Source organism: Antrostomus carolinensis, unplaced genomic scaffold (genome assembly GCF_000700745.2).
Source record: "Antrostomus carolinensis isolate BGI_N321 unplaced genomic scaffold, ASM70074v2 scaffold771, whole genome shotgun sequence".
Lineage (NCBI taxonomy): Eukaryota > Metazoa > Chordata > Aves > Caprimulgiformes > Caprimulgidae > Antrostomus > Antrostomus carolinensis.
The window spans coordinates 55,868-78,580 of NW_010294578.1; the positions used below are offsets into that span (position 1 = coordinate 55,868).

Sequence of the window (22,713 nt, forward strand, 5' to 3'; positions counted from 1 at the left end):
GAAATGCTCTTCCCTGTAGTAAAGCACTTAATTAGAAGGCACATGTTTATCTGAAGGAGGAAATCAAATCCTACCCAGCACCGTGTCAACTGCAGTTCTCCCGCTCTACATATTAAACCACTAAGAAAAAATTAACTCATCAGGCCATTTGAGCTTTATGTTGAGGAATCTTTTTTTTTAAACTTACCTTGGGAAGTGAGCCAAGGTTGAGGTACAGACAAGACCTTCTGATGTATTCAAAGAACTGGTTTTATATGATGACTTCCATTACTCACCAAGGCCAACAGATTTTTTAAAAAGGATGCTTGAAATGCCCTGATCAAAACACAGAGGGTCTGAGTTCAAAACAGTGTCCCCAGCTGTTATTGCAATCAGCGGCTCTTTGCTGCTCCACTCAGCTGGATGAGATCACTCACAGAGAGCTCCTCAAAAAGTATTCTCATGCCTGAATGATGACTGGGAAACTAAAATGAACAAGATTATTATTTAGTGCAGCCAAAATGTAAACTCTGGATTCCAGCACAGAAATACAAATATAAGCTAGTTGCTTCTTCACAGATATGAATTGATTTAGTGGAGAGGAACTTCCAAGGGACCAAAAAATCCCCACCAAGAGAAAGAAAAGCAATGGCCATTATTTGGCTGAATAAATTATATTCAGGCAGGGATGACTTAAAAAAAAAGAAAATAGTTATTTTGAAATAATTGTGATGAGATGTTTCCAACTCTTTAATGTATTTTTTAAGATTAAATGAAAACATTTAATTTTGGATTGAAAAAAAATAAAGGTTACTTATCAGGATAGAGTGGTCCTGCTCCCACTCCCAGCACAGATCAGTTTCAAAATAATTTTATTTTTACCTGTAAAAATAAAGCAGACAAACAAAAATTCAGTTCAGTTGAATAGATTTTTTTTTTCCTCTTGTTGGGACACCAATCTGAAAAATCTGTTATGCACAAAGTTACTTCTTTGTCTTAACCTCAAGATATTTTTTTCTTTTAAAGGTCAATGTAAGCCTACCCCAAGTTCTTTATTGAGAAAATGGCTTTATCCACTTTAAAACACAATCATTTTCTGGGTAATCTGGGTTTGGAAAATGAAACGATTTTTCAGAGAGAAGAAAGCTGTTTTTCAGACTTGGCAGTTTATCTAAAAGAAATTATTTCCCAGGCAAAGACACAAGGGTGGCCTTATTGTCATAGAAGTCTCTTCAAAAATTAGCTGGTAATTTACCAGTGGGAACATTTCAATGGATGTAATTATTAATTTAAAAAGAAAGTACTTGTGTGGTTTTAGATTTGTGTAATGCTATCAGATATTAGTACCACAGAAGTTGAAAGGAAGCTAAATAATAGCATGAACAAATATTTATAGTGTATCTAAGTGATCTTAAATTACCTCCACTGTTGCCAATGTCCCACTTTCATATTTTCACTTATAGAAAGGGACACTTTTTTTATTGCATAAAAAGCTTGGTAATGGCTTCAATTCACTGAGGGTTTTTTTCTGCCTCTTCAGATCCTGTTCCCTTCGGGAGCATTTGTTCGAGCCGACATGAGCGAGTGGGGAATGGGTCTGACGGTGAGGACGCCAGGAAGTGACTTCAACAGCACCAGAGGTTTGTGTGGCCTCTTTGACGGGATCAGTCACAACGACCTGAGCAATGTGCCTGAGGAAGACTTCATAGAGGAGTGGAGGTACAAAGTGAGAGAGGATCCTGGACTGGGAGATGCTCTGTAGCACTGTTTCAAGGGTGTTGATAGGTTTATTTTATTACATACGCCCCTAATGATCTCACAGAGAGATCTCCTTAATCTGGCGAGGGAAGCCTGGACACCCATCAGCATCTGAACAGCACAGAGGGTTCATTTTCAGTCAGCACAATAGACATTATCAGTTACTGAGAGAGAAGTTTCCTATTTGCAAGTGATGCCAGGTTAACAGCTGTGTTAAGATCCCACTCAGCTGTTAAAAAAAAAAAAAAAAAAAAAAAGTAGTTCTCACCCACAAGAGAAAACGTAGATAACTGACAATAGGGATTAATTAAGGGTTTGGTATTTCCCTTGTTCTTTTAGTCCTGAACACCAATTACAATATATGAATATAGATTAAATGTTACATTTTGACAAGTGTGGTAATATATGTACCATGCTAAAACTTCATATCTACTCTACTAATGATAACTATACTAGTGAGCTCTAAAAACTTGCATTTTCTGAGACAGATGGTCTGGAATCAAAGCCAGGAGTTTGGCACTTGGACATATCCCTGTTTGTCTCCCTACCCCTACCCCTATCCCATATTTTAATTCCTGTTGCTGAAATCTAAACGTGGCTAATATGTGTTCCCAAAACCAAAATGGGTTTGGTTGACTGTATAGGGGATTTTTGTGGAGTATGTTTTGCAAATAAGGAAAAATAAGGCAAAGTACCTCAACATGCCACTTAATCTGTACATGGGAACTTAGTGCAATCCTATAGGAACAACAGATATTAGACGTATTGCATTTCAGAAAATAAACAAACACCTCTACTGTATTCTATTTATATTCAACAGGCCTATATAATGGCTGTTTAATGGCAGTTTTGACCTGTCATTACAAATTGTACTCTTTAGAAGTCAACAACCATCTTTAACATCTTAATAATGTGATAACCATCAAATCATAGAATTGTTTTGTTTGCTTCTGGAAAGACAAATGGAAAAACGTCTTAGTGCAAGAACCAACCAACTGCTGACTATCCACAAAGGGGCTAAGAAGATCCTTAGGAGGACCTGTTCAAAGCAAGTTTGTTGAAAGATCAGAAGCCAAAGCACAATATGTAGGAATTTTCTTATAAAACAGTAAGGAGTTTCCTAGCACTCGGCACATGTGATGAAGGTACTTCAGGGAAGGCAGGAGAAGCTCCTGCTAAGTGAGAAGGGCAAGAGGGGCGATGAGTGTCACCTTGCAATACTCCCAAGGATGGATTCTCAAGGACCCTTCAGAACCTGGTTAAAAAACCAACTAAGCCAATGGAAGGGTTAAAGCCACCTTCAGAAGAGACTGGATTGGTCTCAAAACCTGGAGGGTAGTTTTTCTGCTGCTGTTTTTAATTTCCTTTTAAATAACAGTGAAAGCATGTTAGATTTTCTTCAGCACCTGAAGCTAGTCTGAGTGCTCACCATCTGCCAGTTCTGCGCTTTCCCTGGCTCCCACCTCTCTCAAGCAGCTGCAGGGCTCTGAATGACACGGATCTGTTTTAAACATCAGCTCTACAATGAAACTTTTAAACAAAACAACATTGGATCCTCACAGACCTTAAATACCATCTGGACAAGAAGTTCTGAATTTTAAAACGTGTATTTTAGGCAGGTAAAATAAATTTTTCAAACCACTTTTGAAATCTTTTGAGAAACCAGCAGCAAATGTCCATTGTTATAATCCAACTCAGTTTGAAAAACTTCTCTTTAGCTCTTCCTTGATTATAATGGGTAACTAAGAGGAATGATAGTCTAGTCATCTTATGCAGGGGACAGAAGACACATCCTAGCTGAGTGGTATTTTCATGCCTGTAAGGAAGGATGGAGTTTCCAGTTACTCCATCCTTTCCACACCATACAACCCCATCCTGTTGACCAGAGCTGACCAAAGCAAGGTATTTGATTTCACGAAGAAAGAGCAAAGGAATTTGTTACAATAAAATATCAAGGCAAGAGAGTTTCATTGTACTGAAAATTTTGATTTGTGGTTTATGTTCCAATCACAGAATTGCCTGGATTGGAAAAGCCCTTTAAGATCATTGAGTCCAAACATGAACCACACACTGAGAAGTCCCCAACTAACCCATGTCCCTCAGTACTATGTCTACACAACTCTTCATACCCTCCAGGGATGGGGACTCCACCACTGCCCTGGGCAACCCCTTCCAATGCCTCAGAACCCTTTCAGCAAAGAAATTTTTCCTCACATCCAATCTCAACTGCCCTTGGCACAACTTGAGGCCTTTTCCTCTTGTCCTGTCCCTTATTCCTTGGTTGAACAGACCCACCCCCACCTCTCTCCACCCTCTTTCAGGGAGCTGGAGAAAGCGAGAAGGTCTCCCCTCAGCCTCCTTTTCTCCAGGCTCAACAACCCCAGGTTTCTCAGCCACTCTTCTTCACACTTGTGCTCCAGACCCTTCCCCAGCTCCATTGTCCTTCTCCGACACACTCCAGCACCTCAAATTCTGGACCAGCTTATGCAATTATTATCATTTATTCAATGTGTGATATTTACCTAGAGCCTCCAGTTTACATAGTGTTCCCTCCAAGAAAGAGCTAGTTCTGCTGCCTTAATTTAGGTTTGAAGTTAGTTCATGATGCAAGTCTGGGCAGCTTCAATGGCAGGTAACACCACTGTGCAGAACTGGAGGAACAGAGTGTGCAGGATGCCCACTCAAATAATGAAGCTGCGTTTTCTGAAGGACTAGAAGTTGTTTCAGTGCTTCCTCAATCAGCAAATATGTTTTATTCTTCTAGACTGTAGGAAAGCACAGAATAGCTTGTGCATCTGTGAGCACAAAAGCTGTCCTGTCGTATTATATCGTATTCTGCTGTGCCCACACATTGGGAAAAATGGTTTCATAAATGTCTGGGCTCCTGTTTCAGAGAGATAAATTAATTCATTTTTCCTATGTCACCATGATATTTTATTTAAAAGTAGTATTCTATAAATCAGCAAAATAATAATATCATATATGCCATTTTCAGTATATATTGGAAAATAGGATAAAGGCAATTAGACTTAGTGTCTGGCTGCAAAATGTTGGCAAGTGCCTTCACTTCTCAGAAATCTCACATTCTGGCTGCAAGAATTGCTTACCAAAATAATGTAAAGTTTTGGTGATATTTCAAATTTGTCTGGAAATAAAGTGCTGGCAACTATTGGGACAAGAAGCATATATTTTTCTATGAAGCTCCAGGACTCCTCTTGTGCTGCACAAACATGATCAATAAGAGTTCTTGTGCTCATGAAATTTCCCAAGAAACTTTAAACATGGCTATTTATTCAAACTGAACTCTCTAGAAGTTCATCCATCTTAAAGCTGGACTAAATTAAAAAGGGAAAAAAAAAAATCACCTTACCTTATGTGATAGCCTAGTCCTGTGATCAATAGAAAACTGCTTTTTGTCAAAAGAAAAATTCAAAGAAAGCTCCATTAGAAGACAAGAATTAAATTAAGCATGCATAAAAAAATAAAGGAAAAAACTAAAAGAAAAAACATAGTGATCCAAGTCTTAGAGGAAACACCTGGTAAGGAGAGCACAGGCACATAAATAAAGATGATTTTCATAATAAAGCATTTGAAACAAATACGTCTTTTTTGTCATTCTCTGAGACGTATCTGAGTCACACCAGGGACAAATCTAAGGCCTTATTTCATGTGTAATATGCAAAAGGTAACCTGCACCTTACAGAAAGTTCTGCAAAGAGAAGTCAAGCAGTTAGGCAACACTCCAGCAAAGCACTTAAGCATCTGTTACTAAAATGTCCCAACGTAGTGCTAAAAAACGTACGGGACAACTCAAGAAGGGCAGTGCAAAAGTGACTAAAAGAAAACAGAGATTAAATCTAAGCATTTTCTTAAGTACTTTGGAAGATTGGGAATTTATACATTCCCCAGCCTCAGGGAAAGAAAGTTTAGTTGGTACTGTAGATTAATTTGTTGAACGTTTCCTCCCTCTAATCTCTCTTTATTTCTAAATCAGATTACCTCCAGGGAAAAGTTTATTTGACAAGACTCCAGCACCTTCTGAGATGAAGCAAAGGAAAAATTACTGCAGATGTCAGAGCAATAGGTCTGTGCCTGAGATAAACAAGCTGAATGCCTTCCAGACTCCTTTTGCTCCATCTTCTGGTTGTCATTATGATCATGTGGATTACACTTCTGCAATCCCATACCTAGATGTTACGTCAGAATTTTTCACTCACTCAGAAACAGAGTCTTCTTTAAGAAAAGATGGGAAACTATCGACCATGTCTTTTGATCAGAAATATCTGTCTAAATCAGTCCAAAAGCGAGGTAGCCCTGAGTATCGATTAAAACTGCTCACACACAATGTTTCCATGAAAAACAACACTTCCATTAACTCTACCAAACCAATAGAAGACCTAAGGAGAGCAAAAAGGCAAGGAGACTATTATGAATACTCATCCTTTCACCCATTGCATGACCCAAGCCAGAGAGACTCAGAGAGCTTTGCATATTTTTTCCCAGAGGATTACTTTGAAGGTATTCGGACAAAACTTCCACTGTCATGGCCCACTCCCAATGGCTTAACCGCTGCCAAAGCTCGGGAGATTTGCCACCAAACTCTTGCAAATTCCACCATTGGCTTAGTGTGTAAAGGTCTCCTTGGAAAACAGATGGATGTGGCAGTTGATATATGCCTTTCAGATCTGCAGCTCAAAGATGACGTGGCTTGGGTGAGGGCACTGATAGCCCTTTTGGAAAATGAATGTGAAAGAAGAGTGCTAGGAAGGAGAAATAGAGCATTTAATGCAGAAAACCATCCATCTGCTGCCCAGGAGGAAATCCTCACCGTTCTCCGGTGTCCTGCTTTCTGTAATGGCAATGGACAGTGTACCAAACTGGGCTGCCAGTGCTTTGAAGACCACAGCTCCTATGATTGTAGCATTGCCAAAAGTAAGTAAAAAATTCTGTTTGTTCCTACCCTACCCATCTTTCCATGGTATTAGAGTTATTGGGTAGAACATCTGCACAGAGTTGTTTGCTCTTCAAACAGTGCTACCAGTAAGATATTTGATGAATTAGTAATCAGGTTTTGACCTTGAAGAGCTGATCAAAATAGCTGGTTGGCTGGTCCTTCACTTTTTCGCCTCAGTAACTTTTTAAAAATGGATTTTACAAGCCCCTTAGCAAATTGGTTTTGCAGAAGTGATTTTCTTTACATCTGATCTATCACAGGCATGCTGACAAGCAAGCTTCTGACAAAAAAGAGGGTCCTGCTCACCTTTTGGTCAACATTCATGTTAACATTGTATAGCTACTTCTTTTTTTTTTTTTTTTTTTTTTTCCTGATCAACAGAGAATACAATTTTTAAATTAATTTCAAACACTGTACTAGTAACAAAAAAAAAAAAAAAATTAAAAGTGACTAAATGAACAGGTAACATTGTCAAAGCCATAAAATAGCTACAGGACATATTTGAACCTGCAGACCTCATTCTGCAAATATTTATGAATTACAGTTACACAGGAGACTATCCCACTAGGTCTGTTTCTTCTTTACAGTTCAGCCCCTCACTGGATAAATCTAAGTCCAAAGTGAGTACTGACAGTGCCTGAAACTAAGTACAGGCAAAAATGTTCACATTAATTTCAAAATGTAAGCCCTGCCTCAGCAAACCACATAAGCTTATGTTTGAAGTTACAAAAAGGTACTTAAGGCTCAGCCAAAGAGTTGAGTTCCTGCAGCTTAAGAACTAACAGCATTTCAGCTAAGCTGAAATGACAAGACATGCTCTCTCTTAGCCCATCCCAAATGTGGGGGAAAGCCTTTTCTATGATGTTTAGGTTAAGGGACATTATTGTCTATTTAGGACAGGTAAAGGTCTTATCTAGGGTCAGTCATCATGGCTTAGCTGAGACATCCACATCACAGCCAGCCCCAGGAACTCAGCGGCACATCTAGTACCCCAAGGCCAGAACGAGACTACCCACGTGCTCTACAACAAATGTGTCTTCAGTGCACTGATTTAAAGTGGTTAAAATATATCCTGACATTTGTTTTTTGTTAATGACGGGCTGAAATTTGCAGGATCATTTCCTAAATTTGGAGGAATTCATTCTGGTTCACACAGAGAACAACTGACACCAGTGACTGAAAAGCAAGTTGAGCAATTTTGCAGTTATAGTCCAATATACAATTCAGTGTTTAACTTAATTTCTCTGTGATATGGTCAGGTTAGGGAGGTTGCTTAGGCCAGATTTTTAAATTTTATTTTACTTTGCTATGGTTGAAATCGCTCAGATTAGAAGAAAATAACTTCAATATGACCTTTCAAGTAAAAGCCAATAGCACCTTGTCTTCTTACTGCAACATCAAATATAAACAAGGACAGAGTACAGAGCAGGGCCTGAGATTGCACAGGGAAGTGAGAAGTGGAAAACAAACATACCTCAGCTGTGGCAAACACACGGTAAGCCGTTACTACTGCCCAGTCTGACTGCTTTGTCCGTCTCTCATGGCCTGTGCTTCACTTTTCTCCAGTTGAGGAAAAGGTGGTCGTTGGTCTTTGCTTCATATCACTTCTCTTTTGGGAGTCTGGTTTATTAGAGTTCACAGTACATTGCATTATTCCCTCTAGTTTTCCAAAGTAGTATCCCTACCCCCCACGCCCCCCTCCAGTAAACTCAGCACTGCTCACCTGGAAACCAGCTCCTCCACCGTGGGGTCTCCCCCGAGCGAGAGCTGCTTCACGGAGGCTGAGTTTTCAGCACCAGCATCCTCCTGCTTAGCCTGGTCCCTGGGGGAAGCAAGCTTGGTGTTGGATTCGCACTGTTGCAATTAGGAAAGTAGAAATTTCCCTTAATGCTTATACTGCTCCATTTGCTGGGGGTGAATTTCTTAAGCATTGAGACAAAATTAACATTGACAGCTTCAGCAGTTTTCCTAAAACTAAGGCAGAAGGCCCTTTTCCAAAATTCCTGTGCAGTTTTCCCAACATTTCAAGGGCAACATTTGATTTAAAAAGTGAATGGCCTTTGTTCTCTCTATCACACTGTATACAACCCATGTTACCTTAGCTGCAGCTAAGGACTTGTAATTTTTTTTTTTTAAATTAATACCTGTAAAATATTTTCTGTGGGTGTAAATTTTAAGTACAAGTATTATTTTTTATTTAAGAAAACCTAAAGAACACATTAATAACTACTACTCAAGCAGAAGAATGCCTTCTAGCTAAGTAAAGTGATATCAGAATAGAAAGCATTGAATAAAATGTAGCAGAAAATTCCATTTTGAGCCATCAGTATTTATTTTTCTCTTGAGGAAAAGGTAGTGGCATAACTCTCATGTGCAGAGCATGTCTTCCCAAGGGTGCACTTAACCTGGGGAACATTTACCATTCATTTTTCTTTTTTCCACCATACTAGTGAGATAATATACTGCCCTCTCATCAACAGCTGTCTGTCTCCAGAGGTGGGAGACAACAGTCACTCACAGTGTGTTCCACATCATAAACATACACTGGGAACTTACCCAATACAGAAGAAAAATTAAAAAGACAAAATGCCACAACAGACTGTTATGAAGGCTAGTGGAATTAACTTTAGTCAGTAAAATCTTCTCTGCAAAATATAGATTTATCTTTTTCTATTTGTTACCTACCTACCAGGTTGTAAAGGGTAAAACCCTGAACATGCAGCATGGATCATGGGGATAGACCCCTCAACCATATAAACCTCTGAGCTGTTCTGTGCATGAAAATTAGGATCTTAAAGAGGAACTCCTGTTTCCCAAATATCCTTGTAGACAATAAAACTACTTAACAATTCATTGTGTGTTCCACATCCTAAAGAAAATATTTATTCAAAATATTTTACAATCTGTTTTTCATTAACGTGGGGAAAAAAAAAACAGCTGCTTAAGCAAATATTACTTTTAAAAAAATTTACCTACAGACAAAATGAAAGAAAATTCATTAACATTTTTGAGAGTTTTATTGTTAAATAAGGGATCCTCCTTCATATAAAAAAACAGGGTGTGTTTGGCTGGATTTGGTTTGGATTGTTGGGTTTTTTCCCCCAAAATGAAGACACTGCAAATAAAGAGAATCCATTTCCTGAACAAATTTACATAAAACATCACAGTATTTACAAATGGGAACAGCGATGATCAGGAGAGCTGCAAATACCTTCTGTAACATGGGTTCCACAAATGCAAAACACTTCGGAAAATATACCTCTGAATCTGTAAATTGCTATTGCTTGACTATTCCCAAAGCATGTTGCCAGAAGAGTCCTCAACTTCTCCATGTGATGGGTTAGTGGGAGGCAGTATGAATTTCCCTCTATGTCAGTGGTAGCAGTTTGAAGCCTTTTAAATGTTATTAGCTTCTTACAGGACGGTCAGTAATTTAATCTAGATAATTTGTTTTAAATTCTTGATACCAAAGATAAAAGCACACTTGATAAAAAATAAATTAAGAATAGGCCAAGTCTTCTAGTACTTGTTCCTCCTATTCTCCCAGATATCCTGATACCAACTAATGCTAGACTGGTAAGACACCAGTACATGCTGGGAGGGCTATAGCTCAGCTAGCCACACCAGAGCCTAGCAGAGAGCAAGACCTGGCTACTAGGTTAGTCCATCCCATGTACTACTGGTATGGAGATAATGGGATGGAGAAGCATTTGAAGTTGAAGCTGACTTTGAGCAAAATGGTGAAAAAAAGTATTGCAGGAAAATTAAAATAAGCCCAAGGTAACAACCAGCACATTTAATTTGCAGAACCTTCTCCTTTGTGTTCGGCATAACTGTAGAGAAGCTAAGAGAAGAATTTGTAAGTTGGTTTCAGCATTAATTATGGAGAAGCAAAAGTTCTGCCGCAGTCTAGAGTGAATAAATGTGATGAACTGCAATGAGCTCCATGTATTACAGACTATTTATAAATGAATTTATGAGTGATCTAGAATATTCTTTCTCTATATATAAAAAGACAGAAATTGTGTATTTATAAAAGTGCCTGATATTGGAAATGCAAGGTAAAACAGATCTATACATCCAGCCAGAGGTCAGATCCCCTACCAGGAGAAATAAAATCTTAGGTCTGGTGTGCCAATCACTCTGACATTATAATACTTAGAAAAGGTCAGCTAGTTAATTTAGTACAGACAAGCAAGATAAGTATTAGTGTGAGCTTCACCTTTAGCCGTTCTTGATTTTTTCAGTTTTATTCACAACATTTTTAAAGATATTTGCTTGTTTTTACGTTTCATAGGCAGAAATGTTCTACACAGACAGCGTGTGATATAATGCCTATTTGAAGGGAAAAGTACTACAGTATCACACAGTAATGATGTGCTGCTTAAACAGCAGTTCAAAAGCCTGGAAGTGCTCAGAACTGAAGTCCAGTTGACGTCATTAAAGCCAGGATTTCACACCAGAAAAGGCTATTAGAGATGAAGAATTAAGATCAATCTCAGAAATAAAGCTGTGTGTTCCAACAGGGACAGCTTCACTCCCCTAACTGGCAGCTCAGGCATCCTGACCCGGCTGGCAGCAGGCAGGCAATCAGCACTGGGCAAGCACAGGCAGGATAAGCCTTTGGGCTTTTGTACTAATAAGCAGAGAAGAAAAGGAGGAGAAATTAAGAACTGAATTAGGTTTCTGCAGGACATATAAAACTGCTGGTTCTTTCACTTTCTTTTAAAAAGACAGGACCAAAGAAACAGAAGGATGTATGTTGATTTTGGAAATGCTATAATTTAAATCCCATTGTTAGGAAAAAGTTATTTTACAGGAGAAGTTACATGAGTAATGAAGGAGCAGGCGACTCCTTTTGCTGGTCATATATTTTCCCATTAGCTTCAAAACAAATCTCCATCTCATTTTCTCAGGCTGGAATTATAGACATGAATTAAAACTCCCCCAAGATCAAGGAGGCCATCAACATAATTCAGATATCTCTCCCAAGGTCACTCAATCTCAGCTACACTACCAGTATATCAGAATGTATTCTGCCACTGGTTTTGACCAGTGTACACACATAAAAAAATGGCTGTTCAGTACTTTTAGGGATCAGAACACAACCCATCACATATTTGGAATAATTTTAAATGAAAACATGTAGAAAAAGAGAAGATGCGGTGTGACTTGCAGACAGGCTCACTCCCCAGCGCTGCCTGACTCCAACAGCAGCAGTCCAGGTGGTCAGAGCTATAATTATCCTCACATGAAAACTGCAATTTGGAGTTGAAAGGCACCTCTGAAATCTGGCAACGCTCCAGAAGCTTAGACTTTCTTAATGTTGCTTAACATTTCATAAAACCCCCCAACACTTGTATAAGGTGCTTAAAATGTCATTACCACCTGTAATTAAATGCAGAATCCAATTACCACAGATAGCAAATCAGGTTGGTGCTTACCGGATGTATATATTGACCATGTTGCTTATAAAAAAAAAAATCAGGAGTAGTAAAGCACACATAGAGGGATGTAACATGCAGATTGTATGAAGCTCTAAAGAGCAATTACAAGATAAAAGGTAATGAGGAATAATAAGGACAAATTAGTTTCAGGGAAGTAATGACACCTGAAGTTTAAATTTCTATGTGGAAAATTCTGGAAAAAAAAAATAGCTAGCAAAGAAATGAAAGACAGCAAAAATTATGGTGAGAAGGTGAGAAGTTAACAACTAACACGCTTATGAATATCCCATTTTCATAACAATAAATTTCAGTGGTATTATTAAGAAGTTCTGTGAACCCAACCCCATTTTCAGAGGTTCAGGTTTGCTTTTCTGGTTCCTCAGACCTACCTGCAACAGCAGTGACATGAATTACACCCTGTTATTTTTAGAATGATTATATAGACCTTTCTGAATTTATCACGCTGCCTTGGGCTGAGTCTTGTTCATGTGCTCTAATTAAATAATATTAATTAAAGCACCAACTGTTTTAAAAAATAATTATATTGAGTAGTAGTATGGAGTCAGCTATTACAGTTCCTCAGGTGAGGTGTTCAAATGAAGATGTCCCTTCTCCATGGCAGAATAAGCTCAGAGCTTTAATCAGGCCAGTCATGCAAGCTGAGGATAAAGTGCGTATTACACAAATCTCACTGTTTATATAATTGTGCTTTATTTTTAAGCTTAGTTGCTGTTTTCAAGGACAAAACATGAGGGAGACATTTAAAGAAAATATTTAAATTGTTTTGAGATCTTCGGGTGAAAGGGGACAGAGTGTTTCAGCTCTCTATGTCAAACAGCTGCTTTGCAGCTTTTTCTATGGGAACATATTGACTTTGAAATAAATATGTTTCTCCCACTTCTATCAATTCAAAGGTCTTTAAATTCCAGATCATGGTGGTATAATGATTATTTAAGTGCTGTTAGTCTGTTAAGTAAATGGATACTTTTTGGCACATGCAATATGTGTTTTGCTGACGTGATACATCACAACAGCGCAGACGGAGTCATCAGGGTGTATTGGGTCAATATAAGCTCTCAATGCATAAATTAGACTATACAAAGTAAAAAGTGTGTACTAGACAGGATATCTACAAAGAAACACGCTACTCACTGGATGTAAAGGTGGTAGCCTCTGTCTCTGTGACCAGCCTGTGGTGCCGGCATGACCAGACCTTCAAGGGAGAATTACATTTCATACCACCATGAAGGGTCTCAGAAATACAGTTGTCTGAAATTGTGTAATTTCTGTCTGATCCTCTCCACAGGAATTGACCAGGTTTTAAAATTTTCTTAGACTAGTCAACAAAGAAAAAACACAACCAAACTTTGGGCTAATATGTCAAAACACTGTATATACAATTAGTTGTAACAATTTTTCAAAACTGGATATCAAACAAAGAGTCAAACATGCTCGTGAGAACAGCAAACACTCTACTTACTACTATTAAACTTTTCTTGCCAAAATAGAGTGCTATTACTATAAAAAATTAATTATTAAATGGCATTATTCTTTAAAAATCTTTTTTTCTTTTCAAATAATAAGTTATTGAAATTCTCCTCAACTGTTTCTATCTAATACTATTTTCTTGAGTAATAATTTCTGTAAAGCAAGGAACACTTCATGCAGATCACTGTATCCTGCTGCAGCATAAAACATACTTTCCTATGCTGCTTCTATTCCACTGGGATTGTATTCTTTACATAGAGCTTAAAGATATTAAGGATATATTCTTATTTCCTTCAAGATGACATTAAAGAGGTTTCACTAAGATATAAATACTTTGTAAAAGAGGTTCTATATAACTTGAAAATGAAAACCTTTATTTTGAGACCTGTTATCTCCACTTAATATCAAATTTTTCCAGAGCTTACTGGACAATATTGGAAAATAGATAAAGAATAAATATGAAAATACTTATAATGCAATTAAAGATATGATTGTTTTCAGTTATTCAGCTTTTTCCTAGTTAAACCAATTTATGATTTAATACTGAATGTTAACTGGAGAAAAAAAAATAATTAAATGTTAATTTAAAAAATACATGGTTTCTTTCTCCCAGACATCTACAAAAAAGTGTTCCTCATCTGAGTGAGCTATGAATCTTAATAATAATGGCATCTTATGTGCATAAAATTATTCTACAGTATCTACAGATTTGGGACATAAAATTTTACGCCAATGTATTATTTTCAGGCTAAAAGCAAAGGTGGCATCAGTGGTCATAATTACAAAAGGCATAATGAGTAAATATCAAGGCTTTGAGATTATTTATCCAACATGAATTTTTGAACATAGGACCTACCTGCTTTTGAAAAGAGCACTCTTGTGATCTTTTTAGAACAAATTAACACCTCCAACCACAAAAATTTTAGTAAGAAATACAAAATTTACAAAAGAAACATAGTTAAACATCAAAAGAAAATAAAGAATTGTCAACCTAACCTACCATTGATGCATCCTGACTGACACCTAGGTACTCTGTTTTGTATTAATGGATACAGATTTTTCCCAGCCACATAAAACATATTTGTGGGTAGTTCTCAGGGATTGACAAGCTTCATGCTAGTTTTGAAGCTTTTCTTCTTTTCATAGCAATTTTAGTTTACTTTTTGATGCTGCAGATGCAATAAACACGTATCTGAAAAGGCAAACATCAATACCAGCCTTAATCTATGGTTGTAACTCCCAGTTCCTTCCATTCAAAGCACAGACCTGGCTGAGCAGGAAGAGGGCTATTAGCTTGATAGTTACAAAGTCAATAGAAACGGAGTTTTAAAAGGATATCAAATCTTCATGATAAGGGACATGGAAGGTTGCATGCTCAGTGATCCATACTATTCCCTGCAAATCAGATCAGGGAGATAAATCTTTTCTGGTGATCAGTTTATTTGCTTTAATGCAAAGCAGTGAAAGCAGTTCAGTGAAATATGTATCTAAAGAAAACCATTTTCTGAAACATATAGAATTAAATGCTAGAAAAGTTTATAAAATTCTGTCTGATTTAAGCTGCCCAAAGCCAGACACTCCAGATGCATGCCTATAACTTCTTTACATCAGGCTGTTTGCAGGCGGCACATCCTTAAATCTTGTTAAATCCAAAACAAAACAAAAAGCCCTGAACAAATAACCTCCTTCCTCAAATACTCACGCACACGCACACACATGATAAATAACAAATTCATGACGGTTTTTGAGCTTTAGAATTAAAAGCTTTAACTTGTTAAAAGGTCTGATTGAAACTGACCAAAGATAAAAATGCAAAGCAAACTTATAACACCCTTATATCATGCTTTATGTTCTGTAAAGAACCCACAATCCACCAGTACAGAATGTTCAACCAACTGTGAATGAAAACCCAAGTGTAATAACCAGATCTTATTCTAATTCACTAACTCTAAAGATGGGAAAATTACTAAAAACAACCAACTGGATACTAGCGTGGCCATAAGAACTGTGATGACATCCATGAGCATCCTTGTGCCCAAATCCCTTTGGGTGGCATCACTGCAGTCATTCCTGGTGAGCCACAAGATGCTGCCAGGGGTTCTGCCCTGAAGTACCTTTGAGGGACTGAAACTGAGACCTGCTTTGATACACCAGTAAGCACCATGAATGTGCAACTAGATCTTATGTTTTCCCACTCATCAAGGCCATCTAGAAAAGAGGCAATACTCTCTAGTCAACAGCATGCTTCTCTTCTTTCTATTGCTAAAGTAAATTGCTAGCAAGCCTTTTAAAAACAGAAGGATCAAACAAACATAAAAAGTCATAGTGAGATAGCTAAAGCAAAAATAATCTACCATATTGTTGCAGCACAGGGACATTTTCAGGGTGAAATTGAGCCAGTCCATTTCTCACATGCAATGAGTACTTGCAAAACGCCTTTTCTATACTCTCCCAGGGCTCACTTCTGCAACCCATCCTGGGTACCAGAGATCCTCAAAGCAGAAAACCAGATCCACTCCACGTAAGCTAAAGATCGTAAGTCTATAGTTTGGTACTATGACAAACTGGTTTTTTGAGAATTGGTTTTGGAAGCAGGGACAAACACAATCTTCATTTAGAAACCAGGGAGGTCACTAGTGCACAAAACTCTCAGCAAACAGTGCATTGTCGGTAATACTTTTTCTTAGGGAGGATTTTCAAATGAGCTTTGGGTTACAGATAGCATGAGTTCCAGACTAATGCATTCAGTAACTGTGTCTATGGCTGCTGTAATAACCCTACATACAAAAGAAAGAAATACAATATTTTTGCATGTATTTGAATGGAGACTTGCTCTGTCCAAGCTGTGATATAACTGAGCATCAGTCTGCTCTGATCCAGAACCTTCATAACTGCAAAATCCAGATGTCCACAACCATCCCAGAAAGCTCTGGCACAGTAGCTTGCTCCACTAGCTGTATAATTTCAAGGATAGGGCAACTGAACAATATTGACAATTTTCTTTCACATTTCAGCAAAACTGTGACCATATCCAGCACTTATGATCTGGTTCTTGATTTGCTTTTCCTGACTTAGGTTGCTTATTTATCTTCCTGATCAAGAAAAGCAGGGCAGCCCATTTCCTTCTTTTTATCTGAAAATAATTCTTGCCAGGTTTAATCTCAGGTCTGCTGCTCCAGCCCAAAGTTGCACGTGTAGCTTTGAAGCACTGCAGAAGAACCATCATTTGTGCTAGAATACTCTTCTAATCAAAAGTAGAAACCCAACATGAACCATATCTATCCGTCAGTAAGACTTCAATAAGTGTAGTTTTGCAAGATTCTTGATTTTGTGTCAACTGTCTCCATTTCACTTCTACATCTGTTCATATTTATTATGCACATAATACACTACAACAGGTATCTATAAAACCAATCGTGTATTTATGTGGGGATTTTTAAAGTCTATTATGTAGCCTGTGCTCCTTGTCAGGTTTGACTCCTGCAAATGCTTACATAAAGAAACTGCACTGTCAGCAGCTCTGAACTTATTATTCTTTCCTGCAAATTCCTACTGAGGGCAAAGTAGAGGGATCAGGAGGGTCCCTGTCTCTCAAGGGAGGCACAGCACAAGCACTGCAAACCAAACAGGACAGATCTCTTACTTCTGTCTCACCACCTGAGGTCTAGAGGCCTTTTAGATGCAACCTTCAGCTCCAGAGTCATGTCATTTTTTTATGCCAAGGTAGTTTTATTAAAACCTGAGATTTTTTTACTCTTTTCCCCAACGTCTCCTGCTGTTCATCAGTGTCCCAATGTGATGCTCTAGCAACAGACACATTTCAGGTGTGTTTACTTGAGGTGTGTGCAGACCAGGCATTAGAAAGGCATCAAAGAGCCTGTGTCTGAGTCAGTGGATGTGAACACACAGCTCCTTAAATCCTCCTTCATAACATAATTGCACCCTGCCACCCATCTGAGCCCTAGGTGCTACTCTGAGCTTCATTCTTTTCATCTACCAGTAAAAGCCAAAGTACATTTTTGGCCTATAGGCCATACAGAGAAAAGAAGGAGGATGTTCTGGCCTGGATTTTGTTATATTGTGGTATTCACACTCCTAAACATAAATTATTAATGTTCAAACAGATCAAATTTTCACAAGCTTGCTCCATGCACTGCCTGATTACCCGCAGATTTCTCTCCTGTCTCTAACTTGCCCTTCCACAGACATCAGACATCCATCCCAGGTCTCCACTTTCTCTGGATATCTGTACTTTTGCCCTTACTCTCACCTTTGTGATATTTCCCAGCTCTTTCCTTTGCTCCTGTCTTTCTTCCCTTCAGTTCTCCACTGAACTACTTGCAGCTCTTTTGCTAAGGTTTTTCAGGCTCTCCAATATTCCCTTTTCACGTCTCCACCTCTCTGGCCCATGAGCATATGCCATGCACAGGCTCATTAACTACCCATCCACTAACATGGGGAGCGATGAACAGCAGCTGAACCTTGATTGTGCTTCCCCCAGCAAGAGCAGGATCTGTGTGGGTGAGTACCCAGCTACCAACTGTCCTGACACTTTTCCCAAGCTAATGTCATTGAGGTTTCACCTTCCATGTTTGTTTGAAACTGGCTAATATATGGGAAAACTAGAAGACAGAGGGGAAGACAGACAGAAAACGACATTACAAACGAATGCCTAAAATTCCTATGCCCATTAAATGTGATATCTCATTTTAAAAACCAGTTAGATTAAAACTAATGACCATTTTAACTAATGGTGTATTGTCCATAGTGAGGTTTAAGGTATGAACTCTAGTATCCATTTGTTTAAAAACGAGTCATTATGATTACTTCCATTTTGCATCAGACTTTCTCCCTCTTCCTCTCCTCCCAACGTCCCCTGCAAAAGGCCTTGGTAAGAATCTGCATGAGGACTCCACTACCATCTCAGTAGCATATCTTAAACTGTCCAGAAATAAAGGAATAGAGCATAAAATTGCATATGGTCTCCCACACAACTGTGTATTCCTCCCATTAGAGTGCTTCCAGCTGAAGGTGGCTTGGCATGGCCGGCTGAAGTAACAGAAGAAAGCTCACTGAAACAACAGCTCAGTCCCCTCCTTCCCCCACTTTCATCAAACTACAAGGTGCATTTTTCTTCTATGAACCTTTCACCACTTTCACCAGAAAAAAGAAATCTAGAAATCTCATTTTCACTCTGTTTAACCCTCAACATGGCAAATCTTAACAGAAGATATCCAAAGCTCATATGGTGATATATTTCCTCCAGATTTAGATCAATTTAAAGATGTTGTACAAAAGTCTGTATAGAATGGTTTGAGAGAAATAAATATGAAATACCATGCTGATGAGGGTGGTGGAGCACTGGAACAGGCTCCCCAGGGAGGTGGTCATGGCACGAAGCCTGAAAATATTCCAGAAGCATTTGGCCAAGGCCCTCAGACACATGGTCTGACTCTTGGGATTGTCCTGTGCAAGGACAGGAGTTGGACTTGATGATCCTTGTGGGTCCCTTCTAACTCACAACAGTCTATGATTCCATGATTTCAAAAAGCATTGAAGCCAGGTAATCTTGTCCTGGCCCTGACACAATGGTGTCACGGTAGTGTCAGGATGCTCATAAAGACATAAGGAAACCCTCGGGGAAGCACACAGGGCTCACTGACAAGCAACCAACCTGTGAGTGCCTTCCTGGAAGAGGAACAGCTGCAGGAGCATGCTCCTGTGCCTCACTCCTTCCCAGGCTATGAGATTTTATTTCACCCACAGAAGCCTGAAAATCTGCAATGCTAATGAAAAAGTTAATGCAATCCGAGCTACCTCAGTACTAGTGGGGGTAACTATTAAAATATCATGGAAAACATAATTAAGCTTTTTTAATTATTATTTTTATGCACTAACCACAGAAGAAGGCAATTTATCAAAGCCATTCACCACATCTGACTAATAGTTTTGTACGTTACAGAAATCCACAGCTAACTGATGAATGCTGATAAGCTCTAAACCATTTCTCTCCTTGTAAATATCGCAAAGCATCCAACAGTGCTCCATTAAAATCAATAAAGAAAAAAAAAGAATAAAAGAAAAGCTAAAAGCATTTCAGAAGTATAGAAAAAGTCTTTTCCCTCTCTTTCACATTTATGTTGCTTTCCTTCCTTTCTCTGGAAAAAGGCGAGTCCCGCAGCTATGTTGTTACAGGCTGCAATCTGGTGGGATTGCAGTGTTTAAACTGCATTCATCCCACTTAACAGCTTAAATGGCAGAGCCCTAAAGGAACAGTGAGGTACTGGGGAAGGTTGTCAACTCAGCTCAGGGCGTTTTGCCTCTTGAATCAGGGCTGAACCAATGTACCATTAAAATATTAGACACAGAGCTTCTGTTTTAGACAAGCTACAGCTCAGAGAAAACCGATGGGCAATGTTACTTTGCCAGAGCAGTGGTGATGGGGCAGGGAAGAGGAACAGCTAAGCAGTCTCTCCCCACCACGTAACAGGAAAAACAACTTGCACTACACTGTGCCAGTGCACAACGTGCCTCTGAGTCATGCCCCTACTAAGTGTTGTTCATGAAACAAGAAGTAAATTTTCTGCTTTGTATTGTCATCAGAGTGGCTTCTCCTGACCATCAGAACTACAAGTATTACCAATAAAAATATGAAACCATGATCCTGACTGCCTTCTGCCTTTGACATAGCATATTAGAGACCTTCTGAGTGTTGCAGTATCCAAGTGCCGATGCAAACACATGTCCAATTATATTTTTTCTAAAGTAAAGAAGTGAATTCTGCCATACAATGAACTTGCATTTTGACTCTGTAAAAATAACCTCAATAGGAAAGCAATGAGCAATTTTAAATGGTGAATACCTGAAGTATGACAGAACACAAATGAACCTTTACCCGAGAATCATAAAATATTTTAAAAACAGTAATGGGTGAAATTCAACCTTGTAAGGGGGACAGTGCAGGCTCTACATCACTTAAGCCCTACTTAAGGCCTCAAAATAGGATTTAGGTGAAACTTAGCTAGTGCATGACATTTGTGCTGACATTGTGCAGAGCGGAGTGCCACCCATTAATGACTTAACCCTCACAAGCAAGCATTCCTTTGAGGAACACATTACTTTTATTGCATCCATAGCTTTTTTTTTTTTTTTTTTTTTTTACAAAAAAGGACCGTTTTTTGCACTGCTGTTTCACATTATGAGGAGCCTGGTGGCACGGTCATCTTCTACAGCATGACACCCTGTCCTCTCAGCTGTGCTCCCATCCTGTAACCTGGGTCAGCAGAAGTATTACCACTGAAGACCTTTTATCCTGAAGCAGCAGCTTCAATTAATTGATTCCTTGAGCCATATAATGCTCACTAATACATCTTGTAGTGCTGGGTGCACAGAGTAATTATTCAATGGAGGTTTGCTGCCTCCCATTTCGACAACTCTTGTTCCTCTGTTCAAGGTAAATTCGCAGGGAAGAAAGGTAGACCCCAAGGAAAAGAATTAAACCAAAACAACCAGGATCAACAACAAAATCTCTGTCAAATGAGAACAGAACGGCATGTAAGCGCTACTCTCTAAAGTTTTATATCTATCTCACCCTTTCAGAGCAAGCTTTGGAAATCACGGGCTTAGAGAACGAGGGTCTCTGTGATGTTCGAGCCTCTGACTGCAGCAGGATCCGCGTGTTTGGCCTCGGCTTCAAAGAGTCACCTAACCTGCGCTGCGAGATCACCAGGTTAATGGTAAGCAACTTCCCATGGGCTCATGAAGTATTGATGATACAATCAGACTTTGACACACTTTTATTAAAGTCTTTTACCCTGAACCATGCCAAATGCCAGCATCTCTCACTGTCACCGCAGGGTACAAACACCTTCAAAACCCATTGCCAATACACTTGCTATAAACGAGAGGAAGCTGAAGAGGCTCAGCCCTTTCCAGGACTGGTTCCTTGGAAATGCACAACAATGTGTTCTTGCTAATTTTCTCTGTGGGGTTTTGTTTAACTTTTGTTTGGTTCAGCTGCACTGTAGTCCGGTGAAGCCTGAAATCACAATATTATTTCTCATTTTGTGCATCTGGAATCAGTACGCTTGGTGATTTTCCTAAACACATTTGAATGCTAAATTTTGTGGTTAAATATGAGGTACCCTCAACATAGTTACAGAGGCTTTTACTTGAGTTTTCTTAGTCATAGTTCAACACCAAGTCAGAAGTTTTAATTACTATTAAACCCATCTCCTCTGCTTACACTGTGATTTTATTACAAACAACTATACATGGGCAAGGCTAGGACTGAATTATTTGGTGTATCAGCATACTCAGATATGCAGGGTTTGATTCACCTCATAAATCCACCTCATAAAAGACTAATTCCCATTCAGTGCTACCATGCTAATGAGGCACAGCTGAGATTTGCCTTCCATGCCCACTTAGAGCTTGGTAGGCTCTTAACAACCAGTGATGTCTTATGCAGCTGATCTAGATAAGTAGCAGACATGGCCTTCAAGGAGCAATGAACTGGCTGCTGAGCCCAAGGAGCAAACACAAAGTTGCTCCATGATGCTGCCCTGTCTTATCCCAACTGCTCATCCCAAGTGCAAACCACAGCACTTCCCAAATCAATAGACCACTTGCAAGCATAGAGGAGCATGGCTTGTTCTTTACTGTGGCTAGAGCAACAACATCATTTCTTTTATATAAATGATTTGGAAATACCTTATATTAGTAATTAGAAATATAAACATATGTTGACAACTGGAATTTCTTTATATGAGCCTTCAGTTTCAGCACTCTCCTTCTGTTTTACTGTAGCATCTCAATGGTGAATGGATATCAAGAGAACAAGAAACCACAAAAGCAGATTTTCTCAGCTCTGAGGCTGTTGACTGCCAGATTCCTCTCCTGAACATCACAGAGACAGAGGCTGTGCACTTTGTCGCCGGTGATGAGCCGTTTGCAAGATGGCAAGTGAAAGTAGGAATTTCTTATGCTTCTAAGAAATGCTTTAGAAGGAGAAAATCAGTTGTCATGGTAAATTAAAATGCAAAGCACAATTTGCTTCCCTTCAGAAATGAAAATGCCTGCAGAAAT

General features: G+C 38.8%; 1 protein-coding gene across 1 annotated transcript in view; it reads left to right on the forward strand.

Annotated features, from left to right (window-relative positions):
* Positions 1-22,713, forward strand: part of LOC104532437 (von Willebrand factor D and EGF domain-containing protein) — a gene marked incomplete at both ends in the record, with an annotated part of 138,878 nt that overhangs the window by 39,328 nt on the left and 76,837 nt on the right. The window contains 4 exons of the mRNA XM_029087386.1: positions 1,520-1,698; positions 5,732-6,669; positions 21,226-21,362; positions 22,435-22,596. Coding sequence (XP_028943219.1) covers positions 1,520-1,698; positions 5,732-6,669; positions 21,226-21,362; positions 22,435-22,596 — 1,416 coding nt within the window. The remainder of the gene's footprint in view (positions 1-1,519; positions 1,699-5,731; positions 6,670-21,225; positions 21,363-22,434; positions 22,597-22,713) is intronic.